The sequence below is a fragment of the Tubulanus polymorphus genome, chromosome 2 (assembly GCF_964204645.1).
Source record: "Tubulanus polymorphus chromosome 2, tnTubPoly1.2, whole genome shotgun sequence".
NCBI lineage: Eukaryota > Metazoa > Nemertea > Palaeonemertea > Tubulaniformes > Tubulanidae > Tubulanus > Tubulanus polymorphus.
In genome coordinates, this window is record NC_134026.1 from 15,297,686 (window position 1) to 15,312,133 (window position 14,448).

General features: G+C 37.6%; 1 protein-coding gene across 4 annotated transcripts in view; it reads left to right on the forward strand.

Moving 5' to 3' along the window:
• Positions 1–14,448, forward strand: part of LOC141900770 (structural maintenance of chromosomes protein 6-like) — a 255,440-nt gene that overhangs the window by 78,830 nt on the left and 162,162 nt on the right. For all 4 annotated transcript variants that reach the window (XM_074787796.1, XM_074787797.1, XM_074787798.1 and 1 more), the window contains exon 10: positions 11,387–11,533. In XM_074787796.1, the coding sequence (XP_074643897.1) occupies positions 11,387–11,533 (147 nt within the window). The remainder of the gene's footprint in view (positions 1–11,386; positions 11,534–14,448) is intronic.

The window sequence follows — 14,448 nt, forward strand, 5'->3', positions numbered from 1 at the left end:
TAGTAGAATAACTTAGTATTTCCATATATAATTGGTAACGAGGTAACGAGGCATATTTTGTTATCACAATCAATTACAAAATCGTAGCTGCTGAAATGTTCTATGATTTTGCTGAGTTTCAAGGTCATTGGTTTTTGTATATGGTCACCAGGGGGCGTTGAATATTGAAATTGTTAGATTGTTGAGCATTTGGAACCACTTCCCAAGTGGGCATGGTGTCCCTGGACCCCTAGTTTGGTTATCACATCGGATGAAGCATATTTTGAGAAGTGTTTACGCGAAGAGAAGAAATCACAAGAACCTCAAAATAAGAAATTAAGAACTATCACCAAGGTAAGTTAAATTGCTATGATGTATCCTAATAATTGTTACCCAGCACTTACCATGCATATATTTCTTCCATCATTGCAGAAAACTTAACCTGTAAAAAAACATAAGACATGCCCTGCAATCAAAGGAATGGCGAGTGGACTTGATGTACTTGAAACTTGTAGTTTATTTCTTAAGATTTTTGGTTTACCTTTGTCAGCGATATGAAGTTGGCATTGAGCCAATTTCATGTAAAATCGCGGTACGTTTTTTTATGTGAGCATTTTTTTCATTGGTTCTCGGGTTAAACGACGTATGATGAAGCTTGAAGACATGACTAATCTCCGTCGATGTACATGGTCAACTTTGTTAAAATTCTACGATAAACTGTTTTTGGCGGGAAAATTCTTAGCTTTCGCGTATAAAATTGCAATGACCTCGATTGGGGGGCGTTGTCTCTACAAGCGAATGTGATTGGCTGTTTTTGGGATATACGGAATTCCGGCGCTACTAAAATAATTATGGGTAAGCCATAGAATGGCGAACGTTTCATTGGACTAGGTGCCGTATTACGTGCAAATTTAAAATGCTCATTGCTGATGAGAATGTAATTATTATTATAGTTATTGTTTCATTTTAATACCCGGTGATTGATTTGATTGACACTGAAGTGCAAGCGAACATTCACTTACACGAGGCCTCCACATGCGCGCAGAGTGCTATAGACTGTTGCATACACAGACACACGCTCGTACAGTATACACTACTATAGTGATACTGTAAACGCTACTTGCTGGCGCGTCTGACATTTCATCAACAGAAGATGAGCGCTATGTTTTCTGTTTGACATAATTTATAATAAATTGTAATTTCTTGTGACCTGAAAATATTAAGCAGCAAACTACAAGTATAAGTCCAGGTCTGAATATTGTAGTAGCAAATTCCAGGATTTAAAACGATCTAATACGCCGATTTCTTAATGTGCCGGTTTAGATTCCGCGGCCATACATTGGAAGAGGTTTCCAAGACTATTTAGCCACCCTCTGATATGTGACATCATATGAATTTTATTTGAATATTTTTTCATATTGTGAAAAATATTTCTTAATATAAAAATATAAAATAGTTTCCCTGCCGCGCCTACCTGTACCCTACGAAATGTATATTTCCGGTCTTATTTGACTACAAAATAATTCTTTGAGAAAGATGAAATACAAGATAGAACTTTGAAGTCATGAATTTAAAAGATTTTCCAAGCAATGCCCTTACCCCAAACAACCTCTAGCTTTCAAGGTAAACCACACTTTGCCCATGGGCAATTTATTTGTATTTTTCTTTTGTTTGATTTTAAAAAGTGTTCTTACTTCCTCACCAGCACAACAAGGCAGATACATGCCCAGATGGTCTAGCTGAAAAAGCAGCCCCATACCATCATTCGAAGATACGCACCAGGAACTAAGGTAAGCTTTGCGAACTAGGTAACCTGTTAATAAACGATCAAAAACACGATTGGTTAATGAAATCCAAATAACATTCTAGCCTATGGTTCCTGATCGAGTAGACTGTGATTGTGATTCAACGGTACCGGGTTATTATTCTTAAAAGGATTTAAGTGAAGTCTCTAAATAATTCTTATCATTGAATTTATATCTTCAGAACTGATTCTTATGTTGCAGTTGCCCAAAAGGGTGAACGTGGAAAAAATAACCTATATTTTGGAATAGTAAGTATAAGAAAGGATGGGCTTTGACAGAGGATTTGCTGATCCTTGTTACTAGACTGCCATGTTCATTTCAGGTTGAAAAAATCTTGCCGGAGAGCTCTTCATTGCAGATATAATTTCGACAACAGCTGCAGCAGAGAAATTTATTTGTATGGACGGAAGACATTGAAGATCACCCGGTATCAGGGGTCATTATGGTGCTGTCTTTTCCCTGCGTCATCAATCAAAGCTGGCAGCTTTCATTTGAATGTAGAGAGTATGAAAACACCAACGATATTTTCTGTGCAATGACTTGATTTGATAACTTTCTATTTAGGCCTAGCCTAGTAATGTTGATTTTAAGATGAGTTGTTGTACCTACCGTCTTGTTATTGAATTAAAAATTGAATTTTCGTTTCTATCTATGTCTATGAATGAAATATTGCCTGCTGATATAGGCCTAGGCCATTCAAAATTTTTTTGACTAATTGTTATTATGTATCATCATTTTTACAACAAGTAAAATGTGTTCACTTTTTGCAAACTTCAATCAATTTCAATGTCGCAATAGGATGGAAACTCTCTATTGTTGTTGTTGTTGGACAAGTGTAAATGAAAAGCATCCTACTTACCATGAATAACTGGCTCTCTTCAGATATGAGAATTCCCCGCGGATCTGCGGTTTCCCGTGGATTTCAGTATTGAAAAATATCAATTTTCCAAATAGTCCAAAAATGATGTAAAAGTATGGGGGGGGGGGTGATGATCTCACTCAATTGGTCCGGCGCGATCGGTAATCAGGTGAACTGTAAAAGCGTTCAGTGCCTGTTTTACTTATCGTCACGTAAAAGTATTGCATTTCAATGCATATTCATTGCAACACAGCGATTTTGTATGTACATTTGTACTACGATAAGTGTGTATGTATTTTATCGATCGGTTGCAGACACGCACGCACAGCAACAGTAGTAACGTATATAGGTCTACTTACTGTTGCTGCGTGTGTGTGGCGAACGCCTTCGGATATTATACACTACTTGGTGATGATTTTTAGTGAGCATTCATCGGCGCATTTTTACTGCAATAATTCAGGGCTCGACCCGTAATGCATGAGATGCTGAATGTCATCAAATGAGGATCTACCACATTGGAACTAGCCATTACCTTCCAAAATATAATAGTCGTTCATGGGTTCGAGATCGCTCTAAGTGCTCGGAAAACGTATTTAATTTCTAAAATTTTCTTGGGGGAATTTTCCCAAACCCCCCGAAATAGCTTCGCTCCTTCGGCGCTCGCTAGTGCAGACAGCTACGCCGTCAGCTGGTTCGCGTATGTCACTCAAGAAAAATAACCCGCGGATGTTACAGGTCGGCGTTCTCATCCCTGTCTCTTGCCGCGTTGTCTTCGTTCCAGAAGACCAATCCTTCCTAAAAAAATTCGCCAAGTATCCTTATAGGCCCACATTACTTTCACAATGCTGAACATTTCCAGTTAAACACTGTGATGCGGCTTTCAAGTTAGAATGTAAGACTGAAAACCAGTTTGGAACAGCAGACTGACTGGCTAAGTGCCAATTACATTGAAAATTATACTCTGAAACATCACCATTTCATCTGATTATCTAAAAGTTTTCAATTTAATGCACCTCATTAATATGCACACAAATATAGTACAGATTACGGAGCCCCACTTTTTCCAAGAAAAGCCGATACATGCCCTGTAATCTGTGTAAAGATCAATTTTTAGGCCAGCCATAGGCTGAGCCTATTACTATATAAATGTAGGGAATTTAAATGACATGGTTTCCAGAGTAAAGGCTCTTTTACTGTGCAACTGAGCATACATTCATACAAATCATTCATTAGAGCATTATCCATTCTCCAAACTCTATGTAGCTGAATTTTGAAGGAGAGCCTCGTTAAAATTTATATGAGTTTTTTCGCGAATATCTGATCGCAAAAACATTGGTTTCGAAATGCCAATCAGAATGCTAAGACTCCTCTATGATTGGCTTAGCCGCAGAAATTAGCAGGTGTTCACCTGAACCCGCAGTATCGTCTACTGTTTTACTTCCGGGTTTTATTTTCAGATCTAAAATTTAATTTCAAGATTCATTTCTGTGAAAGCTTTAGTTGATTTGGTTTTTGGAGGAATATTTTTATCAGCACCACAGAAAATATCATAGACCATTGGGCAAAGTCCGGGGAAAATTGCTTTTTCTTAAATCGGATAGATAACCTTGATATGCTAATTTGCCATGTGCTCGAACTGCAAATGCAATCAAATATTATTCTCTAAAAAAATATCAAATCCAATTCAATTTTACTTCATTGAACAAATAAAAACATCTAATCCAATTCCATTTTGTTTTATTAAGCAAATTTTAGAAAATTCAATTCTATTCCGCATTAAAATCAATGAGACCAAGGGAAAAGATTTATCTGAGGTATTTGTTCCTGCCAGATCCAGGCGCTGTCTGTGCTACTTTTGTATTTTACGATTGTATTGTGTAAATTATTAGGTATTGACTGAGCTGGGAGTGTATTTTGACAAATTTAACGCACAGAATGCATCATCAATTGCCATTTTATGAAAAACTGACAGGCTGGCCATAGTGCCCCTTTGGGCTCTTGTAAACTCACTGCCGAAGTCAGGTACGCAGTGCCAAATTTAGGGAATGCAGTGCAGGTCAAATTTTTTTTAAATCGCTCAATTTCGTTGAATCCTCACCTTTTTAAAAGCTTAGCCCTGAGTAACAATATTTAGACATTAAACTCATGTTAATGACTCTATGTGAACTGGTCATCCAGTAAGTTATTATTTATCGTGATTTGCATATAATTCAGATAGAAAATTGCCGTAAAAATTGTCTTGATATAACCATTTACTCAAAATACAAATTCAATCAAATTTTATTCTGCAAAAAATATCAAATCCAATTCAATTTACGCAAATTAAACATCGAATCCATTCAATTTTGTCTTATCGCGCAAATTTAAGAAAATTCATTTCTATTCCGCATTCAAATCGATAAGACCAAGGGAAAGATTAATCTGAGGTATTTGTTCCCGCCTGCTCCAGTCGCTGTCTGTGCTACTTATGGAAAGACTCTGAGCTGGGCCCAGTGAATTTTGACAAATATAACCCACAGAATGCATAATTTGCCATATTTATGAAAAGCTGACAGGCTGGCCATTAGTGCCCCTTGGGGCTCTTGTTTAGGATTTAGGTAATTACATGTTTATTGGCTCGCATTATCTTGAAAATGTGGTTTCAAAATGCGGAAATTTATTTCCTTGTTCCGCGATTTACTGATGATAGCATCAAACTTTTAGAGATGAGTCTGATATTAACACTACTGGAGTACTTGTCTTATCATCATAAATTAAAGTCATTATTGACGTTCGCATGAGCGATGCGTTTTAGAGTCTGATTTCTTGTATTAGTTTGTTAATTACGGCACAGTGATGAGCGTTCGCGCTGAAATCAGGCGTGTACAGTCACGTAGGCAATATCACCTTATACTCTCGTGTTCACTGCGTGTATGTATCAGTTTTAGAGTACGCGCTATGGTGTATATTGTGCGTAACAAGGATTTGTCAGAGTGAAGATGTAAGCTACTTAAAGCAATCCTATCCCGAAATTATAAAAACCATTTCGATCACCAAAATTTGTTTTGTCAGTAATCGGCACTGGCCTCAAATTTGCAGAACTTGGGAGCTTCTGTCCTGATTGGTCCATATTATAATGAAAAACCTCCGATGAAACCCAGGCTCCAACCAAGTTTGTACCGTATCTTAAGGGGCCACTCATGGTTTGAGTTGTTTTACATCATTCAAGGGATGTATTAGAATTATGAACATTTTCTCAGACAAGAGGCCCATAATCAATTTTTCAATGATTTCATTCATGTTAAAAGTCAGTTATCATTAAAAGTTTACACTGACCAAAATTGAGTCCTTTTTCATGGGCTTGCATGCTTGCAAGCCCATATTGCTATCACACGGATTGATAACTTGCTTGGGGAGTCGATAACTTTCGTTGGAATTTTTCTTTGGCTCTGATATTTACACACATTTAATGCAGTAATAAAATCTAGGTTCCTTTCGTATATTGGCTATATCGGTTGTGGCTCGATGGGGTTTCAAGTGGTGGCTTGTGAATACGTCCGACAAATAACAAACTCCGGATATCAAATTGATGTTTCTTTATTCAACGGATTTTGGACGATTCAAATCTGTAAACAGATAATACAAACTTATTATATCTGAGCTATTTCTAGATTGCGCAATACAAAATAAACCTTTATCTTGCATCATAATATTTCGCCTTAATTTAATGGAATTACTTCTCTATTTCACTGATTTATGTTATACTCTTATACTACGGAATATTCTCTTATGTTATTACACCATAATCTACTAAATTAACACTGCAAATAGTATAAAATACTCACTGAGTATGCCAGTAATTTAATATTTCCCCATCAACCATGTTGCAATATCTTCACGTGATTTCCGAATTATAAAACTAGTACATGAAACGTTGACAGCTTTCTGAAACCTCTGAGAACACAAAATGAAAACTCAAAACCCGAAAAGTTACCGATTCAGGTTGTCGTTTTCATTGTTTTATGATTTTGTTTAATCGTTTTTGTTATTTCAGCAGCGCATACCAACCTTGGTTGAGCGTGCGTGATCAGTCTTGAAATTGGTATTCATGCGCGGCATAGTGCATATTCAATTCATTCTTTATTGACACAATAAAACATTTACTTTCATGTTTTAAAAAAATTCTTTTAATTTTCTTTTTTTTCATTGGGGACTTGCGTTAGCGGCCATTTAAAAAATCTCTGTATGAACATTTATATTTTTTAGTTTAAATATCTGAAACTTAAAACCCGCTTTTCTGTAAAATAAATTCTGAATTGAATTGAAGACTGGTTCCCTGTCTCTTCAAAGAGCGAGGGGGCGGTAGTCTATGGTGGCAATAAACTAGGAGTAAACTTTATCGGATGATCGTTGTGGATTGTCGTTTGAATGAGATGCAACTTATTCTTGCTTTATGTCTTTATTATTTTAAAAAGAAAAATCGTGGCTCCTATCTATTTTTGTGTTTGCTTCTCTTCACTTGAAGTCACTTGAGTTAGTCACGTTTTTTCTTCAGCTGTAAATTTTCTATGCAAAATTATTTCAACACAATCCGATACGTAATCTAGCAATTATCAACATGATGATAGATTCCGTTAAGACACTACAATATTCAAAAAACAACTATCCAAAAGCTTGCACTAACTTGGTCCACGTCTACAATGAAACCATTCCGATTCCCAGTCCCCGTGTGTAACATTTCATGTACGATGTATGACAACACCGATCTCTTAGCTCTTTAAGTGATCAGTTCAAAGTTCGATTAATTCTACTACAGAAATACAAAACCACCAAGCAAGCTTTCAGTACAACCATGTCAGTAAGCCCATTTTTAGAATTTCTTGTCATATATTTTTGTCCCCTGCGCGGGGTAGGCCGCGAGCGGGGGACTTGGTATTCGCCTCCGTCCGTCCGTCCGTCCGTCCGTCCGTCCGCATGAGCTTGTGAACGCGATTCAAGAAGAACCGTTGATCGCAGGACTATGATATTACACAGTATGGTTACCGCTAGGGAGAGGATGTGCCCTATTGATTTTGGGGTCCAAGGACCAGAGGTCAAGGTCACTACAGGTCATTCGTGTAAAACCTTGTGATCATGATTCAAGAAGAACCGTTGATAGCAGGACCATGATATTACTTAGTATGATTACCCCTAGCGAGAGGATGTGCCCTATTGATTTTGGGGTCCAAGGACCAAAGGTCAAGGTCACTACAGGTCATGCATGTAAAACCTTTTGAACGTGATTCAAAAAGAACCGTCGATAGCAGGACCATGATATCACGTAGTATGATTACCCCTAGTTAGAGGATGTGCCCTATTGATTTTGGGGTCCAAGGACCGAAGGTCAGGGTCACTACAGGTCATTCATGTGAAAGCTTATGAACGTCATTCAAGACGAACTATTGATAAGAGAACAATGCTATTTCATAGTATGATTACCCCTGGGGAGAGGATGTGCATTAGTGATTTTGGAGTTCTAGGGTCAAAGGTCAAGGTTGGTAGATGTCTTTTGCCTAAAACACTGTAAACTCAATTCTTAAATAACCATTCATGGCAGGAAAATGATATTTCATAGTATGGTTATCCCTGGATACACTCATCATTTTTCTATACCAAAGATCAGTGTCTTCAGGGGTCATTAATTCCCTATTGGCAATCGCCAGGGACATAGTTACGTAGTATCAAATTGCCTTGTTTTCTTATTTAATTTTCGATGTAATGAATGTTTGCATACCGGTAGCCTACGTGACACATTTTTTGCTTCACACCAGTTTAGCGAGCCACTGGACCATTGGTCCTTTATTTTAAATTTGATAGGTGTCGTATTGATTCCGTCTCCTTTTTGTATTATGAACAAAAACCTGGAAATTCAATCGATCTGCTACATCGTGGTGGTGCACAAAATCGAATTTGCCCAGACCCGGCGCCGGGCTGATTGACATTAGACTGTAGGATGTTCTTTCAATTAAGCATTTAATTTAATAAAGGTTCACTGTCATAGACCGTAAAACTCATAAATTGTGCGTTTACTTGCGCGATGTGTTTCAATTCAATTCAATCAATCGCTGTGTGTAATTTACAGGGCTTTCAAAATAAGCCGGCGGCCATCGCAACCGACTGTTATCTCGTCTCATATCAATGATAGTATAAAAGCTGTGATCAGTGGCTATATTTAAATGTACTGCAGTCAGTGTGCATCGTGTGAAAACCTGCCTCAGACACGTGACCTAGTTTAAGTTTCCAGGAAATTGGCTGCCTTTCAAACAACTGCCAATCATTCTAGCGACTGCTGGTGTTTAAGGAGTAGTGTTTATTCGATGAATTGTTTCATATTGAGTACAGATGCACAAGGTCAAAACTTTGTTAGGTTAACTCACAGAGACACTCGTAGAGACAATTAGTTAGGGTAGCCTAATAGCATTAATGTGTTCTTAAGCTGGCTGTTTAACCAATCAACAGTTACTTATTGCCATTACCGCAGTCACTTACACTAGCAAATCAATTGATATTTCTAAAAATGAAAATATGCAATTTCATGTATACACTATTCCTGATTCCTGGCTTTTATCACTTTTATTGTGCTTTTTTAGATAGAGAATCTGATTTAAGCATGTCCATAAAATTTTCAATAAATAAGCTTTCGTAACCTCAAGATAACTAAATATAAGATCACTCAATATTGCCGTGAAAAATGCATTTTGTCAGTGGTCGGGGAAAATTGGATATATGTATCTACATTATTGATTTTTTACCGAGTGTCGCTCGTGTAGTGCTGAAAAATGGCTTTTGCGGCCCGCAATGTGGCGCCGCCTACATTATTTTCCTACGCAAATGAATAGATGATGAGTATTGGAACTAACAGTCTTTAAAACTTCGGACGATATTGTTTGATTTTCTGAGTGAAATTTCAATATGAAAGCTACTGAAAAACGATCTGAGACGATGTGAAAAATCAAAATTTTCTGGGGGACGACCCCCCTTATTACTTTGCGACTTCGCGATCGTGACTGGCAGCTGATGCTGCCATGAACTTCACGCCTACGGCATTCGTTTCTTCTAAGTTATTACTAGATTAAAAATGTTCCCCCTATTCAATGATGGCCTGTTATCATCCCTGTAATATCAACGCCAATCAGTGCTTGCTGATAGCTTGCCGGTGTATAGGGGGCCTACTTTTTGGAAGATTGCTTGAATGAACCGGAACCAAATTTCCTAATTATGTCCTTCGATTTAATAAGAAATTCTGTAAATTCGACCGCCAATCACACAACTATATCTGTACTTTGATTTCTGATTTCAAAATCAAACCCCTATTTCGCTCCTGGCAGGTGTGGTGGGTTTATAATAAAAATCAAATGAAATTTACTAGCCAAATAAATAATGGCCAATCCCTATTTTAATATCGAAAGAAAGGAAAACAGCGATAGGGTTTGGGGTTGACAATTGTTTTGTTATTCGATTTGTGCCAGTGCACAATAAAAGCTGCGTAATAGGCATTCACTCTAGATTTCCGCAAAATATGGAGTGAGGATCAGAGTAGGTAAGCTGTCAATGCCTATTGTATATGGAGGTCATCAGCTCTCAAATATGGCCGCACATGAATTTCTAGCACGAAACGGCCTGCAATTATGTATTTTCGTGATACTTAGTGTAAGAATTTAGGTAGGTGAAATGTCTACCCCTTATTGAAAATCGAGGTCAAGTATGGCGGCCAGGGTTGCCATCCATCTTGGATTTCTTTTCAGCACGATGCCTACAATTCTTTATGCATTTATTTTCATGTAATGTGATCTTTGGGGCACCTAAAATGGGCTTGTCTTTTCATGTAAGGATATATTACCAGAAAATTAACATTATTGTCACATAACCTATACCATCTTAACTATTTCAAAACTTCATTACATCGTTTACAACTACATCGTTACAATGTAAATCTTTTTGCAAAACTTTCATTACTGAATCATTCTTCTTCTACTGCTTCATGAAGGTTATAAGGCCTGTGGGCCCCTTGTTTGGGACATCATAACCCAGAGGGAGATGGCAGAACAAATACCTCAGGTTAATTTTTTCCTTCGTCTCATTAATTGATGTAAATTTGTTCAATAAAATAAAATTCAATTCAATGTTTTCTTGCAAAATGAACTTTGATTGAATTTGCAGTGATTAATAGTGATGTAAAAATAAAGGGGGAAGGGGGAAGGGGATGATGGTCCCACTCAGCTGGTCCGGCGCGATTGGTTATTGGATGGACTGTAATAGTGTTCAGCGCCTATTTTACCTATCGTCACCTTTCAATGCGCATTCGGGTATTGCAACACTGATTTTGTATGTATGTATCTTATCGTTCGGTTGTAGATATGCTGGCACGGCAACAAGAGTAATGTATATAGGCCTATTACTGTTGCCGCGTGCGTATGTGGCGAATGCTTTCACTTCAGATATTATACACTGTAATGATTTTAAGTGAGCATTCATCGGCGCATTGTGTGCTCGGAAAACGCTTTTGATTTCTAATTTCAATTTTGGGGACTGGTGGAAGAGTGGTCGTGGAGTGATAGCAGACTGTTAAGTGAGGAAGGGTTTGCACCTGCGGCAGACACTAAGATCTACATTAATTGTTATCTCCCGCCCTGAAAAATTAGTTTGCATGTAGAACACTTTGAATCCCAAACTATTAAGATGTGCCGAATGTTTTTTGGCTTAAATGCATTCTATGTAATTTTAGGAGAAAGTTGATGCTAGTAAACGGAGAAGCAAGGAAATTCAGGATGAATTAAAGAAATTAGCCGATGATGCAAAAAAACTGCAACCAATTCATGAACAGACAAAGAAAGAGTTAAATGATGCCAGGAAACGTTATCGTTCTACACAGGTAATTGCATACAATACATTGGGTATCAATTTTGTGATTCAACAATAGTAAATACACAAAAGTACCAGACAGGCCAATTTTTTAGACACCCCGTATTTCACATATACTGCCATCTGTTCAGGTTGCTTCATCAATCACAACGTACATTAATATACAGTGACTTTTTTGGATCAACCGTGTTGATCCCTGACCTGCCAACTGTTACGATTTTCCCGTAATCGTTACGGATTGACATTACAAATTACGATGTTACAATTGGGTGTTCAAAATTACGATTTTAGTTTATTTTCATTACGTTCTACGGAAAATTCTAGCGTATATTCTAACGATATTCTTTAAAAATGACGAAAGATGATTTGATTATCGGCACGCCACGCGAGCAGTTTGTGTACACAGACCGCTGGTGTGAGCTGACATACACGCGCCTGGCGCCGGCTGTCACCGTGGCAACCTATACACTGCGCGAGGGCCTTACTATACAGTACAACACAAAACAGCGCATCTGCTGTAACATATATCAACGTTGCTTGCAAGCGCGGAATTTTTTGCAAGTACCCGACTGAAGTTATTTCATTTGTCTATCAATTCACTATTCTGGTTATTTATTTGGTCGATGATAAACAAATTAAATTATAAAAGATTTGCAAACACGATCTCCCTCCGCCAACCATTCGCATCGGTTCTCGGCTGTAATTAGTGTGACTTTTAATGGCGGCTGCTGACAGAAGTCGTTAACGAATTCGGCGATGGTTTGATGGATTTAAGCGATGAAGACCCTAATAACAATGAACCAGCGAATAAAAGAAAGAGGCCGACCGGTAAGCAAACGTTTCGGAGTAGTTACACTGTTAAACTGCGCACGGCGGTATAACTGACATACAGCGTCATTTGGAGACGAAAAAACATAAGACTAACGCAAAAACATGTAAATAAGTCGTTTTTTCACTCCAGCTCAAGGCATTGTTTGTCATGAGTATGATCCAAGCGTGAAATTATTAGAGAAAGCTAAGAAGGCTACAGCGGCAGCTTTATCGAAACGATAATCGTATTATGCTTATTAATGTTCAATTGTCCGTGAAAGTTGAACAATTTAGATGATAATTTTCAAAAGATGTATTTGCTTATAAATTTTGCAGCGGTTTTGTCTCAGTTGTTTTTATTTGCCGGGAATCAATTATTACAGTATTAATTGTTCTGACAATCACAATTTGTTTTTTCGTTGATTAATAAAATGATTTATATAGTATAACAGTGTTTTAGTATTGTATGCTCGTTACTGAAAAACTTCAAAAATTACTGATAATTTATGAAATTGTTCTGATTTAGTCAGACACAAGGTTGGCAGGTCTGTGATCCTCATAAAATGGTCCTGCCCTTACAAGGATAGTACATGTACATGTGTACTTTGATTTACACATGTAGATTGAAAGTATAAAATTGGCATAGTAATACACGTGTACCAGCTGACTTACACGCAACCAAGTGTTTGGCCAGTTCTATTGAGGATGGAAATCTTTATGTATGTGCGATTTCCTCCTTCAGCTACCAATGCATGGACGTTGGAGTGGATATAATAGCTTGTTCTAAGCTGATGGCTTTATTGAAGACTGCCCGTTAGCCCTCATGTCTTCCGAATATCTTTCCTTCGCCTCTAATTGAAACCAGATTTATGTGCTGCAACATCTTGGCACTGAATTTATCCTCTACAGTAAGCCAAGCTCCCACTTTAAATTTGGAATGCTTGTGGCATATTGAGCAAAACATCCCTATAAAACAAGAAAGCTAATCATTGTCCACTGTTTGTAGTAAGAAAGTGTATCATTCTCCACTGGTTGTCGAAAGATCGGCATTAAGGTAGGCCTTGGATGTTTGTGAATGCAAATTTTGACAGACTACATGCATAGATGTCTGCATCTTCTGGAATGGATGGGCCATGTATATTTTCATCGTTAGAGACCATATAGGCATTGTGTATATTAAAAGTTAGACCTTTATCGAACAACACCCATAGTATCTCTACTGCCATGGATGTAGTTCCACAACGCTAGAACTGATAATCTAAAAAAAATTCAAAGAATGGAAAATGGAAGGTTTAAGGGCATAAGGGCCCTGTCAGCAAATGGATTTTATCTGTTTAATTCGCCAATGAAGAGCTGTCCCCATCATTATCCTTGCAGTGGTCGCGGACTGATTTATTTGATAGTAGTCCATAACTAAGCTGCGCTGTTCGTGGTTTGCACTGACTGGGGGGAGGGTTGGTAGATTATTGTCAGTGCAGGGTTGGAAATAAAAAGTAGGCCGGATTTTATTTCTTGGGAGCACAGTGCGGGTTAGGGATTTTCTTAAAAAAAATGCCAGTAATGCCTGCATCACATTATCTACACAAACTGCGCTACATGAAGATACTCAACATACCTACTGTCGTTGAATTCCCTAGCTCTATGTGGTAATCATCGATTTAGCGACAATGGTGCTGTTTTCCATGGTAATGTGAGGGTTTCCCAGCTCATGTATCGGTAACAAAGACTGACTCGCTGAGTGACAGACAAAAAATGAAAAAAAAAAATCCTGTATGGCATATGTAGTAGTAGAACAAAATATTTGAATATAGCTGCAAAGCAACGATAATGGGTTTTCTGACTTGTTGGTTAGATCATCTTACTTATTTTGTTGAAATCAGTCTTAAATCAGTATAAAAATAACGGTCATTTTGATGTTGATGTTGGAGAGCCACCTAATACCAGACACAAATACTATAATCGATGTGTTTCGGAAAATACAAAGTACTACAAAACTTAAGTATAATCTAAATAGCTTTGGGGATAATGAAGATACTACTATTTAGCAATTGATTGTGGTAACAAAACATGGATTGGTACCAATACAATATATAAAAAAAAATCATAGTCTGTTTT